The 13,515-nt window shown below is 50.5% G+C and overlaps 1 protein-coding gene across 2 annotated transcripts in view; it reads right to left on the bottom strand.

Annotated features, from left to right (window-relative positions):
- Nucleotides 1–13,515, bottom strand: part of LOC140410702 (adhesion G-protein coupled receptor F1-like) — a 540,253-nt gene that overhangs the window by 183,379 nt on the left and 343,359 nt on the right. Inside the window, exon 2 of one of the 2 annotated variants that reach the window (XM_072499142.1) lies at nt 10,124–10,240. The exons of the other annotated variant lie outside the window; for it this stretch is intronic. Coding sequence (XP_072355243.1) covers nt 10,124–10,231 — 108 coding nt within the window. The 5' untranslated portion in view covers nt 10,232–10,240. The remainder of the gene's footprint in view (nt 1–10,123; nt 10,241–13,515) is intronic. 2 annotated transcript variants of the gene reach the window in all.

Below are 13,515 nucleotides of genomic sequence, written 5' to 3'. Positions count from 1 at the left end.
TATGTAATAAAAAGGCTTATCAGGACCCTCAGCGTGCAGTCCTGGTAAAGAAAGAAACAGAAAACCAGGTAGAGATGCTCCAGAAACAATGCAATGATCTCATGGCAGCCTTGAGAGCGCTCCACGCCACAACAAAGGCAGAGTACTTTGGACCATGCAAAGTGCCGAAAGCAGATTGCAGACTTGAAAGCACTGCTTTCTGTCCAAAAGGGATTTCAAGAAACCTTTAGGGAAAGTTTAGACCAGGAAGACGGCCCTGATTGGGAAGAATTGCAAGAGACAGCGCAGAGATATGTTCAGGGAGCATGCGCGCAGGGAAAACCCCAAAGGAGGAAAGCACCCTCACCCCCCACACAACAGATAATACAAGCTCCCATGAACCCTGTAACAACCCACCGCACCGCCACAACAGACGAGGCGGAGGTCTTATATTCCACCCCCCTCACAGTGACCCAATTACGGGACGCGTGTGCCAAAATCACACCGTTCCTCCCCGCTTCAGACCCACACCATTTCTTTGCCACCATCAAACACCAGGTGACCATGTACAGCCTGGATGAGAAAGAGCAGGTAAAGCTCACGGTCCTCAGCTTAGACCCATCGGTCGCAGCAGCCCTTCCCGACCCACAGAATGTAGGAGGAGGCACCCTTGCAGAAATGCATACCGCGATCCTGGATGTGATCGGGTACAACCGGGGCGACCCCGTAGACGGTCTGAATAAATGCAGACAGAAAAAGTCTGAACACTGCACAGCGTTCGCAGGACGCTTGTGGATTCATTTTGAAGCCGTTTTCGGCAACGTAGATCGTGCCCATTTGTCCCCAGACAATATGGCCAAGTGGACCCGCACCCTTATTTCCCATGCCATGGAAGCAGGACAGAATGCCTGTAGCAATTATGACCCCTCGGAGGAGGCTCATAATGAGAAGTGGGTGGTCAAGAGATTGTCCCGCGTTTGGGAACAAGCGGCTCACGGTAAATCAGCAGCTAGAACCCCCAAGGAAAACCAAGCCGCCGCAGACATGCAGGCAGTAAGAACCACTCTCCATAACCCCGCTTGGGTAAACGAGGGAAAGAACAGCCCCCCAGCCAAACCGCAAGAGTGCTACAATTGCAGACAATTGGAACATTTTGCTAGAGAATGCAATGGCCCTAAAAAACCACAGAGTGCCCAACCGACAGGCACTCTCAATAAGAAAAAGGCAGAGCCCATAACGACCGAGAACTGAGGTGTCCACATGATGATTTAAAGGAGACACTTGGTGAAAAGTGTTGTCCTTTCTGATGGAACCTGCAGAATGATTTATGTTGTCTGTCTGTTTGTTAAATGTTGTTCGTCCGACAGGAGAATTTTCTCACCGCCCCACACCCATTCACCTGAACTTTTTAACTTTTCCCACTGACACCCACCGCGGCCACACGCCCATTCTGCCGAAACCTCTGAGGACTTGCCTCAGAGGCCCACCGAGACCAGACGCCCATTCAGAGGAACTAGCTTTTCAGCTGATACCTGGTCACCAGACCAGACGCCCGATCGTAGCTACCCTTCTGATTTGATGGTAGAATCAGAACAGTAACCCCACCATGATGACTACATTTTTATCCGTTCTTTGGTCGCTCAGGCAGTGGAGAAACGGCGTGAGACCCGCCCTGCCTGGGGACCCCCCCCCCCCGTTGGTCAAAAACGCTCGGGTAGGGAAGATATGGTATTGGTAGCCGTCCTACCCTGGGACTTCACCCAAGTCTTACCCGTCGCGGCCCACACGCACCTCATTCGACCTTTTCTTTTAAAAACAATTTTTATTTTATTTAGGCAACCTTTGGGTTGCTGCCACATGCTATTTACATCCTGGAACATTTGGATGATAAACCTAGCACTGGTCCACCATTGGGAAGTGTGCCGTGTCCAAACATTTGTTTTGAAAAAAAAATGGGGGGGAGAGTCACATACTGTGACCAATTATAAGGGTTTAATTGGCCCCAAGATGAACTTTTGGTTGCGCGGGAACGCGGACCCAATCACTCCAAACCCCTTTACTGTTAACACTTCACGGCCCAGTTGTACCGAGGGCCCAGTCACCAACCACGCTGCATTATCCTGGTGTGCCAAGTTCATAACTTGGTACTCCCTATCGTACATCATTGAGGCACTTTTGGCATTGGCTATACTCAGTTGTGCAGTATAGACCATGCGCCTCCGCAAGTGGAAAAGGAGAGCGTACCGCGCTTGAAATCCAGTCTATTGGATCCGATCCCCGATATTCGGCTATGACCAGACCCCAGACCCCCGCGACATATGAATAATAAAACATGCACTGGCGGTTCTTCCTGTAAATAAAAAGAGAATGTATGGAAATGTATGATCCTGAGCTTGACTGCCAAGCCAGGAAAGAGTATATTAAATGTCATGATTGTTATTGTATGTTTAGAGAGATAAGATTGTATAATACTTGAAGAATTGTTTAGGTAAAATTAGAGGTTCCCAATTTTTTTTTTTTTTTTTTAAAAACACATGCCCCTGCCTGACACAGCGCCCTCAAGAATTGTTTAGGTAAATTTTTGTGCATAGCTAGGGTCAGAGTAGTGGCCATGTAGGAGGTGCCCCCCCCCCCCCACCGGTCAGGGAACGAAGAGGACAACATTTATGTGATCATTCATGCTTCACGTTAGGATCACAAGGCGGGTATGTAGCCACATAAAATGGCTGCGTTCCGATTAATCTGGCCAAAACCCAGTTTAAAATGGCTAACCCGAAAGACTGCTGGGAAAAGCAGCTAAGAAGACACAAGCAGGCAGCTGCAGACAGTATTGCATATTCGGCTCTGGGAAGTTAGCCCAGATCGATACTCAGGGCTATCAACAGCCCATCAACCCAGGTATTTGCAGTTGCATTCAGGACTGTTTGCAGCCCATCTATTCAGACATCCACAGTTAAATCGGCTATCCCCAGGAACAATTGCAACATATTAGCAATTGAATACCGGGCCAGACCTGTCGGCGCCTGCAGTGGCCGAAACAAAGACAGGTGAGCGACCAACCCCCGATCGAGGAATCGCCTCACCATTGGACACATCGACCCCAGAGGTTGGGGACAGATCCAATCACTTGGGACTCAGGGTCAAGGGCCGCCCCGGGAGGCGGGAAGCCCCTGGGCCCTATAAAAGTGAGGGTCCAAGTTCAGATCTCTCTCTCTCTCTCCTCTTCGCCTGCTCGAGACCTTCGCAAGAACAGCAACCGGCAACAGTAAGTTTGAATCCAGCGATCGCTATCCGGTAGAGACACCCAGCCACCGACCTGTAGCAGCCTTTTGAATCCCGCGGGCCAGATCTGATTGGACAAGCCATTCGTTTCCCTGACCTAGTGGGCTCTTCCTAAAGTTAAGTATTGGCCAGTAGTGATAGGTTTATTATATAGATAGTAGTATTAGTGTATTAATATTGCTTGTTGTATATAATAAATGACCGTTGTTTTAATCCTTCCTAAGCGGTGTGCTGTATTATTAATCATAACCTGAACTTGAACCACGTGGCGATATCATAAAGATACCTGGCGACTCATGAGCAAAGGTGACGTAATCAGAGCAAATAGACAAAGGTTAAAGAGCAACAGGTGTCATCTCCGCGCCAGCCATGGCGGAGCCCTACAGGGGCAGGCGCGGAAGGAAGAAGTGCCACTACGGCACAGGCCCGCCAGCAAATCGGTGGGCCCCGATCGCGGGCCAGGCCACCGTGGGGGGCCCCTTCCCTGGGGCCGGATCCACCCGCATCCCCCAAGAACCGCACCAGCCGGCCTACCAGCCAGGTCCTGACGTGTGGGACCATGTCCAATCCACGCCCGCGGGCTTGGCCAGAAACCGACAGCCGCTCGGCCCATCGGGACCCAGAGAATTGCCCGGGGGGGGGGGCACTGCCAACAGCCCTCGACCGGCATGGCGAGATCCCCACCCGAAAACCGGCGTCGGATCGGCGGGTTGGGATTCGCGCTGCTCCCCCCCCCCCCCCCCCCCCCCCCCCCGAGGATTCTCCGACCCGGCAGGGGGTCGGAGAATCCCGCTTTGTGTCTCTGGATTACTCGTCCAGAGGGAATACCACTACACCACTGACTGCCCAAAGTGATCATTATAGGCCTGTTTAGCTCAGTTGGGTCTAGATAATTGGTTTGTAATGCAGCCCGGATTCAGCAGTGCAGGTTCAATTCCCGTACCCGCTGAGGTTATTCATGAAGTCCCGCCGTCTCAACCTTGCCCCTCACCTGAGGTATGAAGATCCTCAGGCTAAACCACTACCAATCAGCTCTCCCCTTCAAACGGGAAAGCAGTCTATGGTCATCTGGGACTATGATGACGTTACCTTTAGCTGAAGAAGATTCCTCTGTCTATAGCAGTTATTGGCATAATAGGCTAATAATTCAGCACTAGAACAAATCCAAGATTATTGTGAAGGCTCAATTTTACATGAAGCTGGGAGCCAATAGGCTGCCTCTGCATTAACCATCCAATTGAAGATGGTGAGTGGATTCCCAAACTGGAAGGCCGAAAGAGAAAATGCACAATATTGGTTGATCGGCAGAACCACTGGGAATGCTGGGTGCTGCTGAGGAAGATATGGGAGTGTGAGGGCACCTCAAAATGGGGGCGCTTTGCAACAAAAACTATACAATAGTAGTGGGAGAATGTAATCTTTATATAAACTGGGATAATCTAATTGGCAAGGATGGTCAAAACGGTGAGTTTGTAGAATATTTTCATGACAGTTTCCTGAAGACAAACATTGTGAAACAGATTTGGGAAAAAGATATTGTTGATACCGTATTGTGCAATGAGGATGGCCCCAATGAAACCAACACCGGCGGGAATGAGAATTGCTCTCGATTCATGTAGGCAGAAAGCTGGTTCATTAGCATATCCTGAATTGTTCCAGAACTGGCGGGCCCAACAGGAAAGGAAACCACAGGCAATTCGGCCCGCCATCAATACTAGGTGTGTGAAGGGCAGCACGGTGGCGCAGTGGGTTAGCCCTACAGCCTCATGGTGTCGAGATCCCAGGTTCGATCCCAGCTCTGGGTCACTGTCCGTGTGGAGTTTGCACATTCGCCATGTGTTTGCGTGGGTTTCTCTCCCACAACCCAAAGATGTGCAGGGTAGGTGGATTGGCCACAGTAAATTGCCCCTTAATTGGAAAAAATTAATTGGGTACTCTAAATTTAAAAAAAAAATACTAGGGGTGTGATTCTCTGGCCTCGTTGCGCTCTCGCTCGAGCTAACGAGACCGGTGAGTAGCGGGAGAGGCTGAAAATGAGAATCGCGGTAGGCGCCAAAGAGTTTGCGATGCAACTGGCCTGCACCTGTAGGCGAAATCGGGATCCCACCATAGCGTGGCAAGAAACCGATTATCACCACTTAAGCCCTATTTCCATACAATTTACGGGAGTCACCACATATCCAACAGCCTCCTGTCATTCAGCTGCCTCCCAAGCAAGTGATCACATCCACACAGATTATACTCTTTTTTTAAACGTGAATCTGGTCCAGATACCTTGACCGCTCCGGTGGCGCCCTGCAGTACACCTACGAGAGGGTCGCCCGATTTATGGTGGTCTGCTATGTCCTCCACAACCTGGCACAGCAACGGGTGATGTGGAGGTGGGGGATGAGGTACATGTGCCCACCTCCGAGGAGGAGGACAAGGATGATGAGGAAGCGCCGGACCAGTGGGGGCTTGAGGAAGATCCCGGGGATGAACCGGAGGACCAGGACAGGTGGCAGCTGCAAGGGTCTGGCAAGCCTGGAAGTCCAAGGAGGCCCTCACACTCGCCCGCTTCACTTAGGAAGTGGCCTGGTCAATCATTGCTACCTTCCCCAGACCCCTCTCCCCATTTCCCACCCTCCCAGGGTATGTGTCACGTCGCTCCAGGGTGCTGGGTCTGTGTCAGCATCATCAGTGGGTCACTGTCAAGAGCGGGGGAGGAGGTGGGGGTGATGATAACCCGCAGGGAGCTGAGCACTGGTTCTCCTCAAATATGCCAGGCATTTTCAAAGTAGGGCTCGTGACCAGTGTGTGGGTATCGGGAGGGTGGCGGAGCCATCCATCACAGCGCATGATTCAAGCGCAAAGGCCCCAGCAACCAGCTTTCAAAAAATGCCAACTGCGAGCAGCTTTAAAAATGCCGGCCGCGACCGCCTTTAAAAATGCGGGCAAACTGCGTGTGCTTGTCCACTCTTGCATGCCCGTTCTTCAGTGCCATGCCCAGAGCACAGAGAGAAATGCCGCCTCCTCCTGATGTCAGCATGCTGACCCAGGAGAAGATTTTTTAAAAAATTCAATACAGTCTTCCTGCCTGAAGCAACGGCAGAGAGGTCATGCGCCCCGAACGCTGACATCACGTGCTCTGGGCGCGATTGCAATTCCTCCATTTTGTCAGCAGCAAATAAGCAACAGGACTGAAAAATTCAAAATGGATCATTTTGAAATAAGTAAGAGGGCGAGAGACACAAGCAGGCCAGGATCGCACAACTACACCTGCTGGAGAAATTGGCTCAGGAGAATCCACAGCAGGGCAAAGCAGTGGTGCTGTGAGCTTTTTAGGAGAATCGACAGCAGGAAAAAGCAGTGCTGGTGTGAGCACTAGGGCCTCTGGTGAACAGCCCATTAAGAAGAAGCTGAAATCACGCACACAGCAATATAAAGATGATTTTTTTAAGGTATGGATCTTTTAATTGTGCCAATACAAATCAGGATGCAAGACCCATGTGTGTTATATGCAGGGACGTATTGGCAAATGAAAGTTTAAAACCCTCAAAACTTCAAAGGCATTTGAAGACTAAGCATGGCGAGTTTGAGGACAAATATCTTGATTTGTTTTTTTTAAAGGATGCAACGAGAACTTTCAGCTGAAGTCCTCAGCAGAAATGTTACATTGAACAACAAAGTACAATTAGCCTCTTACATAGTAGCTTACCGTGTAGCTGAAGAGAAAATACCCCACATTGTAGCAGAGATTAATTCTCCCTGCAGCATTATTACATATAATTTGTACGGTTATAGATGAGACGTTCATTGAAAAAGAAAAATGCATCCATTTAGTGATAACACAGTGTCTCGCCGAATTTGTGATATTGCTGAGAATTTAGAAGCCCTGCTTATTTCTAGTTTAAAATCAGCGCAGGAGTTCTCAATACAATTGGATGGAAGTACCAATGTTTTAGATTGTGCAATCTTGCTAGTTTACGTTAGGCATATTTGGCACAATGAATTTGTTGAGGATTTGCAGTGCTACCTGACTTTACACAACCCACACGACTGGCGCAGCGATTTTTGCAGGATTGAATAGTTTTGTGGTTGGAAAGTACGGAAGCTGTGAATGGACTGGCAAGCCTTATTCAGTCACCTCTGGCTGAGCTGAGCAACAATTTTGGTGGCTCCTTTCCAGAGGAGAAGTTTAAGATTTTGAGAGTAAAGAGGTGGGTGAAAAATCCCTTTGAGTTTGAGACCCCAGAATCAGTTGTTAACTTGCAGCTGACTCCAAATGAAGAAACTAAACTTCTGCGCCTCAGCTGTGACAGCATATTAAAAACACAGCACAGGTTAATGAGACTGTCAGCATTCTGGAGTAGCCACTCCGAGGAGTACCCGGATCTGAGTAAAACAAGCATTTTGTTGTTTTTGCACTTCACAATAACCCACATGTGCGAGGTTGGGTTTTCCGTCCTCACAAAGATGAAGACAGCACAAAGGAACTGGCTGATTCCTGCACCTGATATGGACATAGCCCTCTCTTTCTGTGAACCTGATTGGAGTGAGATCGTGAAGACCAACCAGGCTCACCTTTCACATTAAAGGTAAGAGAAAATGGTGGGTCGCGAAGGTCGGCTGACGTGGGTCCCAAAGGATGGCCAGTTGGTAAAAATGGGTCCCCGGGAAAAAGGTTTGAAAAACACTGATCTGTGCCATAGTCTGACCCCTGCCTTCTGCCGAGTGCTCTCTCACATCCATCACCTGCACGGGATGTGTCAGAGTACAGGGGTTTGGAGGGACGGGAGAATTGGCCAAGGGTTCGGAGGTCGGCCCTCATTGCGAAAGAAAGTGACAGAGGCATCATACGGTTTGTGGTGAAGGATTCTTAATGTTTCACACGTGTCCAACAATGCCCCTCTCTCCCAGTGGTGCCGCCCCACTCTCACCACCACCCCCTCACCTACCCTCACTCTCCAGTGCCCTCAGTGATCATTAATGTGCTTAGCCTTCCTTGTTCTACAGCTCCGTCTAAGTGGAGGCAGCCAGCTGCTTACCATGTCCCATGGCCATCGATGCCCCTGGAGAGTGTCCTCGGGGGGGGGCTCTGGGGCCGGAGGGCCTCGGCTCCCTTGTCGGTGGCACATGCACAGCCGTGCCACCCAGTCCTGTGTGTTGACTGTGAGATGCGGTCTCATCAGAAGGGTGGAACTTGCGGGAGCTGGTAACCACCATCCCCACTCCATGGGACAGGTCTGGGTTGGCACCCACCTCCCCTGCCTCAGGAGAGGGCCCCAGGGTTCATCTCAGGCTGGAGCGGCAGCTGGTTTGAGCCCGGTTCCCCGGCGTCATCTGGCTCTGCCAGCCCTGGCGGCTCCCCGATGTCTGCACCGTGGTGTTGACGCCCTCGGCGATGCTCCTCAGTTATTTGGCTATGTTCTGCAGCGCCACAGCAATCCCCACCTGTGACTGGAACAAGCTCCGCAAGGTCTCAGCCATTCCTATTTGACAGTGGGACATGCCCCCAGCACCTTATCAAAGTCAGCCTGGTACTGGGTCACGTCCCCCAGTGAGGTGGACATTCTGCCAAGGCCCTCAGCCATGGCCGTCACCACCTGCGCCATGACTTGGACACCTCCACTAATGCTGCTGACGTCGTGCACCAGGCTCTTCACTGCACTTGCCACCCTAGCCTCGATGCCACGTATTGCCGGCGACATCTCCTGCGCCCGTAGTCTCTGGGACTCCTCCAATCGACTATGGACTTGCTGGAGTGTCACTGACATCTCCCTCTGAAAGTCCCGGCCTCTCCCTAATGTCCCCCTCATCTCCAGGATAGCATGTTCCATAGGCTCAGCATCTGGCTGGGACCAAGCAGAACTCTGACTGCTGTCTCAGCTGGGCATAACTGCCTCCACCTGATGTACATGGCGTAAATCAAAGCTGGTATTTACCGGCGGGACCAGGCGGCGTGGGCGGGCTCCAGGGTCCTGGGGGAGGCGCAGGGCGATCTGACCCCGGGGGGTGCCCCCACGGTGGGCTGGCCCGCGATCGGGGCCCACCGATCCGCGGGCGGGCCTGTGCCATGGGGGCACTCTTTCCCTTCCGCCTCCGCAACGGCCTCCACCATGGCGGAGGCGGAAGAGACTCTCCCCACTGCGCATGCGTGGGAAACTGTCAGCGGCCGCTGACGCTCCCGCGCATGCGCCGCATTTCCACGCCAGCTGGCAGGGCAACAAACGCCATTTCCGCCAGCTGGCGGGGCAACAAACGCCATTTCCGCCAGCTGGCGGGGCGGAAATCCCTCCGGCGCCGACCTAGCCCCTCAATGTTGGGGCTCGGCCCCCAAAGATGCGGAGCATTCCGCACCTTTGGGCCGGCGCGATGCCCATCTGATTGGCGCCTTTTTTGGCGCCAGTCGGCGGACATCGCGGCGTTGGGGGAGAATTTCGCCCCTGATGCTGGGGACCTCTGGAGGAGACCGAGATGGATCATCCACTCGGCACTTCTGGCTGAAGATTGTTGTGAATCACTCAGCCTTGTCTTTTGCACATATGTGCTGGACTTCTCCATCATTGAGGATGGGGATATTTATGCAGCCTCCTCCTCCAGTGAGTTGTTTAATAGTCCACCACCATTCATGGCTGGATGTGGCAGGACTGCAGAGCTTGGATCAGATGCGTTGGTTGGGGCATCGCTCAGCTCTGTCTATTACTTGCTGTTTAGGCTGTTTGGCACACAAGTAATCCTGTGTTGTGGCTTCACCAGGTTGATACCTCATTTTTTGGTATGCCTGATCTGAGTAAGAGCAGAGTTAGAAAATACGTTGCAAATCTAGCATTTTAGTTGTTTTACTTTCATTACACATAATTTATAGAAGGTAGTTACTCACCAGAAGAGGAGAATTTGAACTACGTGGCGGACCAACTTCAACTTCTGCACATTGAGAGATCAGCAACAGCAACAGGCAGTGTAACATAACCTTATGTCGAGCCATCATGACAAATGTCTAAATTCATAGAAGTATTGATAAAACGGGAAAAATAAAGATAATATGTGATTAAAGAACAGCAGTAAACCAAACCTGAAATACAAACAGAAAATGGTGGAAAGACTCAGCAACTCTGACAGCCTCTGTGGAGAGAGAGTTACCATTTCAGATCGAGGAGCTCTCATCAGAACAGGTTGTCCAGTTCAAAAGAAGGTTTGTTGAACTGAAACACTAATTCTGGGTGGATTTCTCCCATTCCCCATGGAATACAGCGCAAAACATCCAGTTGCATAATTAATGTAGTTGGGGCCGGTGAATATGGCATTTGCTCTGCCGGCCTCCACTGGGAAACACTCCACATTTCCGTCCCGCAATAGTCCCAGAGTGGGAGAATTCCGCTCTCTGTTTTTCTCCCAAAGTTTCTGCAAGGTTTTCTACTTCTATTATAGCAGTATTGTCTGCTTTGTTAATATATTTTCAATGGAGATATGATTCAAAACCTCCAACAGTGTGCAGTCAGGCTGCAGTAACATTCAAAGTGCATTTAACAGGAGTTTCACTTGTGATCATGATGGGGGCAATGACGTGCTGAAGTGACATGATGGGGGCCAGTCTCATGAATTTCATAGTTCTGTCCCCCATATTTCTCCTCCCTCCAGATTGCAATATTGTTTCAGGTTATCCCAATCCGGCAGCTCCTTTGCTCAGTTTCTGTTTTTTAATGTTTTCATTGAGTTTTTGGTATATAAAACAAATGTAAGTATGAACAAATAGTAGGAGATAAAAAAGAGAAAATAAAAAGTAAACCTAAAATTATTTACACACAGGTCGGCTTCAATTATTTACATATACACAAAGTAGTTTCCCTTTTTTCCCGTCCTGACAGCGTTTGCAGTGGCGACTGTGGTTCCTGCTTTTCACTTTCCACCGGTTTTCTCTTTTGTTTTGCCCCCCCACCCCCCCCCCCCCCCCCCCCCCCCCCACCACCACCGCCACCTAATCAGCCTTGTGCCCATGCTTCTTTAGTTGGGCTTAGTTGAGTTCCATGTTTCCCTGCCCCCCTCCTCCCATTCCCTCTCCTACCCACCCCTTTTGCTGTGTTGTGGCTACCCTGTCCTGTTCTTTGGCTTCCTATTTGTTGATCACAAACAGGTCTTGGAACAACTGAGTGAATGGCTCCTATGTTTTGTGGAAGCCTTCTTTCGACCCTAGGGTGGCAAATTTAATTTTCTCCATTTGGAGAAATTCCGACAGGTTGACAGCCAATCTGCAGCTTTGGGTGGTGCTGCTGATGGCCAGTGCCCCAAAGACTGCCACTCTTGGGCACGGCCCTATGATGATATGCATCACTGTATATACACAAGGGGTTAATGTAAATGCATTACAACTAAGTAACCACTAGAGGGAGCACCAGAGATGACATCCAGACATACAGCCAATGGGTCATTACAACAGGACACAACCAATGGGTAATCAGGATACCCAGAGGTGGCATTACCACAAGGGGGCACTTCACAACCCATATAAATGGACAGGGCACACATGCTCTGCCTCTTTCCACTGACAGACATCTAGAGAGTATATCAGGGTTGATCAGCAGCATCACACCCAGCACGTGGCTTAGAGCAGGCTGGTAAAGATAGACTGAGTTACTACAGCTAGATTAGTAGAGAGTCAAACTCATTTAAGAACTGTGTTAATAGTTCAATAAACAAGTTGAACTCATTTCATAGTCTGGAGCTTCCTTTGTCAAAGCATACATCAAGGAAGCAGCTTATGCTACACGAAGCAGCATAACACAACAGGCTCCGCCCTCATCCCTACTACATTGGACATTGCCTCGAAGAAGGCAGCCCTAAAGAGACAGCCCAAAACCCAACACATCAGGGGAAAGACCAGAATATGTGGCCGTGGTTTGCCAGGCCGCCTTGACACCGTTCGGATCTATCCTCCACCTTCGGGAAGAACCTGCTCATTCGGGCTCTGGTTAAGTGGGCTCTGTGTGCCATTTTTAGTCTTAGCCTTACGCATGTGGAGGTGGACTTGACCCTGTGCAGTGCTTCGCTCCAGGGTCCACACCCTATTTCAAACCCCAAGTCTTCTTTGCAATTCTCCCTCATCTCGTCCAGTTGGGTATTGGAATCACTTAGCAGTCGCCCATATAGGCCCACACACTCCCCTTTCCCCAAGATGTCCGCGTCCAACAGGTCCTCTAAAAGTGACTGTCGTGGTGGTCGCGGGTATATCCTGGTTTTCCTCCATCGGAAATTTTTGATTTGTAGGTACCAAAGTTCATTTCCCCCCCATCAACTGGAATATTTCTGTCAGTTCTTCGAGCATTGTTAACCTGTTGTTGGTGTAAAAGTCCCTAACTGTCAGCGCCCCCCCATCCTGTCTCCACCTTTTGAAGATGGCGTCCATAGTCGCCGGTGTGAACCTGTGATTGTTGCAAATGAGGGCTTTGTCGGACACTTCGGTTTACCCCAAATGCTGTCACAGTTGGTTCCACAACTGGAGTGTTGCTACCACCACTGGGCTTGTTGAATATTTATTGGGTGGGGATGGGAGTGCCACCGTGGCTAGGGCCCGAAGGGATTTCTCTGCAGGAGCCCACCTCTGGAAGCACCCACTCGGCCTCTGACTCCTTTATCGATCGCTTTACTATCTCTGCGGTCGCTGCCCAGTGATAATATTGTAGGTTTGTGAGGGCTAGGCCACCCATGGATCTCCTTCTCTGCAGTGCTCTTTTTGGGATCCTTGTACTCTTCCCGCCCCACACAAACGCTATAATCAGTTTTTCCAATGATTTGAAAAAGGCCTTAGGATGAAGATCAGGATGGATCAAAACAGGAAGAGGAACCTGGGCAGTATGCTCACTTTGATCGTTTGCCGCCCCCCCCCCCCCCCCCCACCCCCTGCCAGGCAAAGTGGGAGTGTGTTCTATATCTGAAGGTCCTCTTTAACTTCCTATGTCAGGCTGGTGAGGTTCCACCTGTGCATTCCTGCCCAGTCATGAGCGATTTGGATCCCCAGATAGCGGAATTTGTGTCAGGTCCATTTAAAAGGCAGCCCCTCAGCTCTGCCCCTCCCCTATGTCGCTTTTGCTCAGGTTAATTTTGTAGCCCGAGAAGTCTCCAACTCTTTTGAGAGTGCCATGATTCCTTCCATGCTGCTTTGTGGATCCGAGATGTAGAGGAGCAGGTCATCCACATAGATCGAGACTCTGTGCTTCTGCCCCCTCTCCGGATCCCTTTCCAAACCTTTGGCGCCCTAAGCGTGATCGCGACGGAGAT

The sequence above is a fragment of the Scyliorhinus torazame genome, chromosome 4 (genome assembly GCF_047496885.1).
Source record: "Scyliorhinus torazame isolate Kashiwa2021f chromosome 4, sScyTor2.1, whole genome shotgun sequence".
Taxonomy (NCBI): Eukaryota; Metazoa; Chordata; class Chondrichthyes; order Carcharhiniformes; family Scyliorhinidae; genus Scyliorhinus; species Scyliorhinus torazame.
The sequence above is the reverse complement of the archived record's forward strand: the minus strand, read 5'-3'. Positions and strand labels throughout refer to the sequence as shown.